The 10,427-nt window shown below is 35.5% G+C and overlaps 1 protein-coding gene across 1 annotated transcript; it reads left to right on the top strand.

Annotated features, from left to right (window-relative positions):
• Positions 1-3,284: 3,284 nt before the first annotated feature.
• On the top strand, positions 3,285-5,640 carry LOC146132911 (uncharacterized). Its single transcript, XM_083397594.1, has 4 exons — positions 3,285-4,101; positions 4,375-4,507; positions 4,986-5,187; positions 5,584-5,640. Exons 1-4 carry the CDS (start codon positions 3,285-3,287, stop codon positions 5,638-5,640), a joined length of 1,209 nt encoding a protein of 402 aa, XP_083253720.1.
• The last annotated feature ends 4,787 nt before the right edge of the window (positions 5,641-10,427 follow it).

The following is a 10,427-nucleotide window of genomic DNA, read 5'->3' as shown; positions in this document are numbered from 1 at the left end:
AGGTTATACCAATTCATGTATTGTTTTGCAGGTAGCTGTACTAGTAAGCATCAAATTTGTAATAGTTGTTAAAGAAACTGGAACACTTTGGCAGACTTAACACGATTTAAACAATTGCAATAAGCAATTTCACACGAAAATACAAGCATGTGATCTTGATAGAGGTTTTATTTTATACCTGTATTTTTATTACATTTAGCTGCACGAAGCAGGTGCAAAACAAGTTGTGTCGTACAAACTAGGGGTGTCCTATACTTTTATTTGGTTACCGAAATCTTAAATTTTGCACAAAAAGTATCGATATGTCATACAAAATGACGTCATTACTATGCCTAAATAAGCAAATAATTCGAATTGATGTTCCAAGGTATTTGTTTTTGGGTTTAGTAAAAAATGCATTGATAATTTAGTAACCTACGGTTGTTAAACTATACTTTTTTTCGTACATAGGTATGGCTTTAAAAATAAAAATCGCTGTGTTTGATTGCAAATTAGGCTAACCTTCCTATATATTAATTTGTTATGGGATCAACACCGATTTTACCCTAGTATCGGAGGTGTACCGATAATACCACTTGAGTTCGGGCATCCAACATCGGCTACGATCCTATAATACAGGAATTTACACAACAGGTTTTTATTATTGTTTTGCCTTTGCTATTTTTATATTTGTATAAATACGATTTTATTGGTTAAAAATATCACTAGCAAATTTTACGTATACTATTGACACGCAGCGAAGTCCAAAAAGTCAAAGCATTTTCAATAACTAGGTTGTGCCCAGTTCAATAAGTCATTATTACAGTTAGCCAAGTCCGAGTCCAAGCCATTACCAAGTCAAGTCATTGGCATAAAAAATAACGTGTTAAAACCAGTAAATTAATTTTATGCTAAGCAATATTTATTGCAAAGCAAACATAAAAATCAATTACTCAAGATTAATGTAAGTCATTTGCCTAAATTATTTAAGTCGACGTCAAGTAATTTATCAATATGACTTTAAGACAAAACAAGTCACACTAAAATGAAGTTCGTTCGTTTTTTACGGATGTCTGTTAATATCGAATCGACGACAAACCCAAAGTTAAATTGAAGTATCGCTACTCGTGCGATACAATGGTGGTATCATTGTCGATTCAATATCGAACTGATGTTGACCGATATTATAATTATTCATTTTGCGATTCAACCGAGCGATTTTTTCTTTTAAACAATTTTTTTAGAAAACAGTAAGTTAATAATTCAAAGTGACAAAATCTTTTACTGCAAACGCAACTTTTGGTCTAATACCATGGAAAAATACCTCTTTCGGTTTTAATATTAACTATTATTTTGATTATTAGACCATAGCAATTGCGTCATTTTGTATTGTAGGTTCGGACAGTGATAATTTTGACCCAAAATAACGGGTAGGCCTATCAGTATCAAAATGAAATATAAAGTGTCGGACATCCCACGTTAAGGCTGCCGCTGTCTCAGTTGACAATGACAAAATATACTATTTGCGATTCGTTGATTAGTCGTTGTAAAAAGATAACTAGACAATAAAAAACTATATTTTCGTATAGGTTTCAGACAACCAAAAAAATTCTTGTAATTAAACAACTTAAAAAATGTTTGACGATTTTTTAATTTTTTTAAGGTCAGTGATGTTTTAACTGCTATATTCGAGTTATAAATAAAATGGATCGTCGATTAAGAGTAATCCTTTACGGCGACAGTTGACGTAGATTAACCGTTAACGTCTTATTATATTCCTTTCATTTATTGTTGAAATGTAGTTCAATTGTTTTAGAAAAGAGGCGGTTTGTATTTATGAGAGGACCTCTTTGTTCGGTTAAATTGCTTTGTCGAACGTTCTTATGTCGTAGCACAAGTCGTATAACTATAATTGGCGCATTAGGGTTGGCGCTAGAAGCATCTTTAATCCATTTTTTAAAAGCAACGGACGATTAAACACACCCTTCGTGCAGGAAAATGCGCTGTTGCAGTTTGACTAACGGTACAAACTGAAAATGTAAGAAGTACTCTGTCGAAACAAGATTGATGACAAGAAAATTGTAAAAAGATTGGTAAAGGTAAATGTAAAGAACTTAAAATACTTCTCGGTCTGTATTTGCCAAAAATTGTCTAGCTGCTTTGCAACAGAAAGAAGTGTTACAACACTTACCACCCTGTGACACACAAAGCGCCTGTAATGGTCTGGTATAGTCGAGGTGCGGACGTATCCCGCACGTTAGATACAGCGCAAATATCGCAGTTTTGTTCTGTCGTATTTATCGCACGCAAGTACTCGTCATTTCCTCAACAGCTTGGATCCCGTTAATTAGTTAACGAATGTGCGTTGTTGCAGTAGCAAGCCCCATGTCCAGTTTAAATGAATATTTGCCATCTAGGGACAAAATGTGTTTTCTTTACCGCAGTTTTGCAGTCCTTTCAGTTATAGTGCAAGAGACTTAAAGCAAATGACAAATATAAGGTATTATTCGAATAGAAATAGGTCTATAATTTAAAAATCGAATTGATAAACACAGTGGGAACAATAACAGATTATCTGTGCAGATGGTTTGCCTTACATATAGGGCCATGTTGGTGGGTAAGACAGTAAATAATTACCGCGGCTGACGTTGTAGTCCAGATGGCGGTCACTAATTGATGGTTCGGCGAACAAAAGCAGCCGGCCTTGTGGAGTGACGTGACCAAATGAAAATGATAGGCAATCGTTCAGTAACCCTTTTGAAAGAGTTTAGTTAAACAATAACGATGCGACAGAGCAGAGCAGTTAACAATTTAATCAAGCGACTAGTTTTAGTCAGAGCACTTTGTTGCGTTATCGACAGTATATCTTAGTTAGGATAAAATAGGAGTACCTAAACAGCCCCAAACAAGCCTACAGTATTGTTGTTTGGCGATTCAAATGCATTCGTTACGAGTTTAAATGATGTAGACGACTCGAAGTTAGTTTATTTTGTAAGCCCCGAGTCGTGGACGACTGGACGTGTTTAACGTTTAGTGTACGTAATGAGTCATTTATTATAGGAAATTTGCAAATTGACTTCAGTAATATCGATCTTTTGGTGAAATAATTTGGGTAAACGTATACAAATATTCGAAAAATAATTTAGTTTTTATTGCACAATATTCTTATATTTATATTAAAATACGTTTTTAATATTAAAATACGTTTTTATAAGTATACCAATTTACTAACTCTATTGCAGAGTACTTATATACCCATTGCTTTTGTCTTGTTACGTAAACACAAGAATCGACTTAGCCTAATTATGTTTGACCTTCAACCCCTGACATTGACGACGATATGTCGGCTGACGGCGGCGAAATCTGTTTTCGAACGATTAATGAAAGAAAAAGATCTGCGTAGAATACACGTCCTTCTCAGCACTTTCATAACAACCGATTGTATTCCGAAACCTATGATTGCTGGCATTGTACGTGCTCTAATGGTTACCCTGGACCGCGGACACAGTTGTCTGAAACGAAATCGGTTCGACTTCAAAGCCTCTGAGTGCAGTGACTGCGTCAACCCGTTGGTGAAAGACCACAGCTGTAGTTCGCACCGTCGCTTTCGCGCTCTTGCACTGGCCAGACACTGCGTTCAAATTGTAATGTGTCAGTGCAGAGACGAAAATTTTTCGCCTGTAAAATACTTTATCGACGACAGTCTACCTCTCGGACTAACCATGCGAATGCGGCAGTGGATCGTCATGTACGCTGTGGACGCTTTCCTCATGATTCACGAAATTGCCAAGCCCACGTTTCCCACCAAGAGTTTCGAGCCGTCGGATGTGGTCGACTGGAACGACGGGCCCTCGTTTTCCCGGGCTAACTGCGAAAGGAGAAGCCTGGAAAATCACCAAACCGAACTTATTTTAAAAGAGTACGCAAACCAGTTCTGTCGTAAACTAGATTGTCTTCAGACTGCCTCAAAACATCCCATGAAAGTTTTGGATCTGCGAAAGACAAGCGGTAATGTTAACTGCTTACGGGCTACGTTGGCGGCCCTCAAACTACGACTAGAAAGCAGCGGAAACGAATGCGAATGGAACGGACAGAAGAACACGAACATCAACAAACCTCTAGGTTAGTTTAAATATTATTTGTATTACTTAAACAAAAGCTTACAAAATAAGTTTATTAACAAAGTGCATCACGAGTTTTTATATGTTTTAAATCCTTAGTTTTAGGAAAATGTAATATTTTCCTTACCTTAGTATTGTGCAAAATGACTCGAGTGAAATGCAAATACTGTGGTAATCACAAAACTCTAAATACAGGAATGGTGTATCCAGTCATACCTTCTACATAGACAACACAAATCGTGTGAGTACCATAATTTTGTGTTTTCTCTTGCAGGTGGGATTACGCCAACCATAAAGCTAGAAGTCGCACTTGATGGGACTTTGCACAAGGCAGTATCGGAATCCCTTCTTTCCGTGCTGCAAAATTCAAAACGCCAAAACCTGCATGTTAATCTAACCTCAATACGGTAATTACCGGGTGCGGATTGCTTTGTTTAAATATGCCTGACCCATTTAACTTACAACAGGTACAGTACAGCGCAATTAGTCGACCAGTTCATTTGCAAAAACAAATAAAACTAATTTTATTTTCCGCTAAATTCTATTTTAATCAAACGGCTTGTTCGTACACTCGTACGAACTTTTGTTTTTTTGACTATTCACTAATGTTTCTTTGGATTAAAGGGCAACCCACAACTCATACGTATTTTCACATGACTTTTATGTAAGGGTGAAAAACGATATACGGCGCAGTAAAACATTTAATGCAATCCCCAACCAAATGACAGAGCTGGCTACTTTTGTAGTAATCCCTCTTGATAGGTATCCTGTGCAAAGGTAAAATTGTATACATTTAGACCAGCAAAGGACAGGGGTTAATTGTTCAATGATAAGCACGTGATAAATAGACAATGATACCGTTTTTAGCACCAGCTTTATTTGCAGTTTCGAAGATGTAAACGCTGGGTCAATACAACAAATTCTCAGAGCTTTGCCGAACCCCGGTGAAGTACAACAACTACACTACCGGCATGTGACCCCGGTCGACTTTTTTGAAGCCAAGGACGCACTGCGACTTGCCACTGGAGTTGAGGAGTTTTCCTTTTCTTGTTGTGCCGTACAAGCCGCCATTTTGACGATAAATGAGGTATATATATACGTTGATATCTTAGTCGAAAAACGTTATAGGTGTGGCTATAGTTTCAACAAAATAGCTTGGCGACTGGGTCAAGTAAACCAGATCCCAACGCTATGCGGCTCCGCCAACTACTAGAAATGAAAAACATTTTTTTATTTTTTAAAAATCTTAATAGGACTACATGGAAACTTAACCTACTAAATGGAAACTTAACCTACTAAGCTAGCGAAGAAAAGGGAAATTATGTGAGGTACCTGATGTGTCGTATGTTTTAGCTTCTTGTTTTACACAACCTACTAGATATTTTCACTTCTGATGTTGGCCTTGTTTGAGTAACCGATAATACGTTTGATAATTTTGACATTTCTGCATACCATTTTCCCCAAAATTGTTTTAAATTTCTAGTTAATACTTAGAGTGGTCGAAAAACAAAGCTACCTGCCCATGATGTCATTGGAATAAAATTTAAACCAAATGTCCCCCAAATTAAATTAATTACGCAACACTAGCCCTTCAAAAGTAACTTACACCTTGTATCCCTAAAATTACTTGTAAGGTTAGGCCACTTTAAAAAAAATACCCAACGGGAAAACTTTTTTATGAGTAAAATCCTAAAAGGAGCACGTTTCTTTAATTTTAATGTCTTACACGCCGTCCCAGCTTTGTATAAGATACGAAATCTGCCGTCTTAGATTTTGACGTTATGCGCAGCTTTTTGTCGATCGCCATCTTGGATTTAGCTAGTAACAAAGCGCAACACTCATTTCATTACACAATGTAAATACAACAATGGTTTATTTCACCCAACTAACTTTCTCATTTGATGATTGTGAGTATGTTTACTGATTTCATAAACGAAACTACATATCCAAAGAAAACAAAAAACACTTTTTTAGGCGCGAAGTTCGAATTATTACACATCATTTGGGCCTAGGCATGCGTCACTCAATATTTTAAGACCGCCAGAGCGGCGCCTTGTGATGTGTAAACTAAATTCCCTGTAGTACAAGGATCAAGAATAATTTTTCGAGGGAAATCCTGAAAAAAAAAAACTTAAAATTCCTTAAACAGTTTAAAACCATGAATGAACTCGGTGGCTGTCGATTATTATTATTATTACTTGTTTGAGGATTGTTACCTCGTTGAACGTGGACGAAGTAACTTTGAATGTAAAACAATCCGTAGTACGTTTAGAGGTGTTAATATAGTTTACCTTTCTTTTCAGACACAAAATCTGTGGAATGATGTTTTCAGACACTGGCCGAAACTTCGTTGGCTCGAATTCAGTCGCGTGCGTTTCAGATTTCCAAACGAAAGTCAAATAGTTGATCCAGCTTACCAAATAAGCATACCGCAAACAGTCCATTCGATTGAGTTTGCTGACGACAGTTTAACCGCCGACGTCCTGTCATGGCTTACTGCTCAGTTGATTAAAAGTTGTCTGCAATTGCGTTCTGTTCGTTTTGTTCGAGAAAACGGGTTAACGAACAAAGTCGGTCTTTGGAAGGCATTTCAATCCCTTGTCCGATGCAGCTCGCGTTTGAAAAGATTCAGCGTTGATCATTGTGGATTACGCGACTCCCACTTCGATAAGTTGAGCGACTATCTAAATTCTCAAAAGTCCGCGTCCCCGTCTAAAATGCAGCAAGTCACCATTCGGGAGCCATATTCCACTTGGGCGGCCACATGCAAATTTTTTTCCAAACTGCTCAACAGTAAAGTTTCCAGTTCAGGGCGTACGGAATTTCATCATCCCCATCTCAACTACTTTTCTTCTAATGGCCCCAAACAATCGGAAATCGAACAATTATGTCCCGCTGGTACAACAAGTTTTAACGATGTTGAGATTTTAGCCAGAACACAGAAACATTTTCAACAAGGCAACCCATGCTCTTCGTTTGAAAAAGAGCTTCATTTAATCGCAGAAAAGTATGGAAGAAACATAACAATAGACTTGTTGTGGGAGCCCGACTGTGATTGGACGTAGTTTTCAACTTTGTGTTTTTTTGTTTCTCGTATTAACTTATATTTATTTATGTTGTATACACAATTGTAATGATTTACCTTATCCCATAGTAAATACAATTATTTATTAACTGTTGCGTACATTTTAAAGTTTAAGGTCTATTAAGGACCCAATGTATTGTTCGTTCTTGCTAATATATTTTCGAATGTAGACTAATTTCGTTTGTTCTGCTTTGGAAAGAAAGTGTTCTGTTCTGTTTTGTTTGTTTTGTTATAATCGGAAAAATCAAGCCCGTGATTTACATATTTTTACCTAATAGCATCGACGCAAAATCGCATTTCTTGTTAGTTATGTCATTAAAGCTAAAGATTGTGGTCCCTTCACTTAACAACGAATGCGTCATATTACTATGAATACGGCAGATTAATTATTTACTCAATCCTTATCCTGTTTTGTTTGTTTGTTTTGTTTGGAATTTTTGTACAATCCGACATTCCGTTGTCACTATCACGAAAACTTGTTCCAGCGTTGCGTATAACGTGGAATGTCGTAAACCAATGAGATGTTAAAGCAATTCACAAGATGAATAACATAAGAAGGTTAAATTAGGCCTACTGTTTTTTTCCCCAAAGTTTGTTTGATTCTGTTGTTTTATTTTTCCATTATAAAGATCAGTTTTCTAATTTAACAAAAAAGATGCTCGAAAATCATTGCTTTTCAAACTTTTGTAGCCTGCGAAAACAAAGTTACAAAACCAATTAAAATGCAACCATTAACTTAACTATGTAGGGCAAGGATGTATCACTAATTGACATGTTTAATCAAAGATACAAGTTTAAAACTATACGTCCTCGCTTCTCTCGGTAAAGGTCTGTGTACTATAGTGTTTTGACAAAAAACAAGTGGGTCATATATTTAATTATGTGCGAAAATTTGCTGCTGCGTCGTTTGTTATGGTCTGGGTTGATAATTCAAGGTTTTTGGACGATCTCCAAATTCGGATTTTCACGAATATTAAGAACCTAATTAGTTAACAAATGCTGCAACATGTTTTATGGGATTACAGGAGTTCGACAGAAAGCTTTTCAACATGGATTATTGGTTTAACCAGGGTCTTCAGAATGTTTAGTCTGCTTGCTCTTAATTTCCCTTAAAGGATCGCCACCCTTGACGTTCTACAGCGATTAAACAAAATGCTTTAAGTTGGCTATTTCTCTGCACGCATTTGTTATAGTGCAGTTAGTGTAGGTCTACTCGTCACCCCTAAAACACTTTTGAACGACCCACAGATTGGGTAGCCCGGATTTATATAGTGCTATCTAACGATGAATTTTTTTTTTGCATTTATCTGAAAATGATGGATAACATTTGGGTATTTCTAATATAGAGAGACAAATGAGTGATTAAAAATTTGTGGTGGGTCACTTCGCGACTTGCGGGTCAGTGGTTCGCCATCCCTGTCATAGATTACACTGTAAATTCAACCAGCGATCGCCCGAAATTAAAACTCTTTCAAGAGTCCCGGTGTTTATCAAAAATATATCCCATCAACAAGCGCAATTTGTTTACAGCGTACTTATTAGTAGATCAGGCTTCCATAACTTTGCATTCTAGGCCACAATTCTACACGCAGACAAAAGTTTAACCACAAGCCACAAGCTCTAAATTACTAGCGTTGTATAAAATTAAACAAAATTAATTTTACAAATACGACAAAACGTTGCAAGATGTTCATTGTTCTGTATCATCATCTGAGTTAATCTTTTACTAATAAATCATCGTTCGTTTTTAAGTTAAAATTTAAACCTTCGTGAGTAAAACTATTTCTTAAGTTTAGGAATATAAAGGGCCACATATGAAACCGGGCTTTACACATTAGGTCAAAATTTGTCAAAATTATTTTAATTCAAAGTTGATTAAAAATGCGCATAAATCGTTTATAAAATTTGAAAAAAACTTTAGTCATCGATTTTGAAATTGTCGTTTAGGTAAAATCTTATAAAAAAAAAGTACATTTTCCCTGTTGTTTATTTTTGTGAACCACCAATCGTCAGTAAAACATCCAAAACGTTTGGTGGAAGAAGCCAAGACACTAAAGCAGTACTTTAAACAACAAAATCTTGTTTAATTTAATGTATTTTTAATAGGTCAAAATTTTGTCAAAAAAATATATTTGAGGTCAAAATTTGTCAAAATTTTCTATTTTTAGGTCAAAAAATATTGGCCCTAATTATAAGTAACGGTCTCCATTTATTTTGGTCCCGACAAAATAAATGTATAGTGGTCTTATGACATAACAATGGAAAATTGACTTTATGTAAAGAAACTTAAAAAAACGAATTAATTTACTTCTGGTTTGCATTCTAAGTCTATTGATTAAGATTACGAAGATATTTTTAACAGTATTTTTTGATATATTTTGCGCTCAGTTACAATAAACAACGTTACATTAAAAAAGGTATGTTTCTCCACGCCATATTTTTCGCAATCTTCTTATTTCTTTAAGTCTGCTAATGACGTCAAAACGTTAAATCTGCGTACGGCTATTTGTAAAAGGTTCGGTAACGATTTACTTTTTTTAAAACAAAAAATATTTGCATACAAAAATATAAATACCGGGATAACTAAACCTCTAAACAGGTCACAATACTGGTATGCCTTTTAGCTGTGTTAACCAGTCGTTCGATATTTCCGGCTATAGTTTAGCTCAGTGTTTTCGCACCTGGTGAGCGAAGCGAGTGAAAACTGTTTTGGGAATCTTGTTATAGATTTTGACTGCTAGCATTTTTTTATTACATAGGCCTCCTAATTTTTAATATCTATAAAGTGCGGTATGCTATGTGAGATAAGACCAAAGAGAAAAAAAATAATGTGTACTATAAAATTAAACTTTGATTAATAAAATAAAGTACGAAATAAATATTCAAAAAAAGGATAATACCACCCGTGAGGTAATTTTTGCTCTGGGTTTGTTTTTGTCCCGCTTTATTTTGTTTTCTATCTGTGATTGCTCTTTTCACCGTTTGATAAAATGCTTATCAGTTGAATGCTCTTTCTTTTTTCTCTTTTTATTCACACGTTGCCACTTGTTGCCATTCGCAAAGTTTGTTTTTGCCTCTAACCTCTACCATTGTTTTATAATTTTTTACGCGATCCTGTATTAATATTTTACATTTTTACTACTATTATTGTCATTTCATACATGTTTTCTTTTCCTACAGAGACTGATTATGCCTATTTATAAGGCAAAAATTTATCTTTCTGTAAAATTTTAAGAAATGAT

This window comes from Ascidiella aspersa, chromosome 9 (genome assembly GCF_963924565.1).
Source record: "Ascidiella aspersa chromosome 9, kaAscAspe10.2, whole genome shotgun sequence".
NCBI lineage: Eukaryota > Metazoa > Chordata > Ascidiacea > Phlebobranchia > Ascidiidae > Ascidiella > Ascidiella aspersa.
Note: the sequence above shows the minus strand (reverse complement) of the source record. Positions and strands in the feature narration are given on the sequence as shown.

Excerpts from the sequence above, each read along its gene's own strand:
- LOC146132911 (XM_083397594.1), top strand. The coding sequence starts at position 3,285 with ATGTTTGACCTTCAACCCCTGACATTGACGACGATATGTCGGCTGACG. Across the intron at positions 4,508-4,985 it reads GTTAATCTAACCTCAATACG|TTTCGAAGATGTAAACGCTG; the intron begins GTAATTACCGGG and ends CTTTATTTGCAG. Across the intron at positions 5,188-5,583 it reads CCATTTTGACGATAAATGAG|TTAATACTTAGAGTGGTCGA; the intron begins GTATATATATAC and ends TTAAATTTCTAG.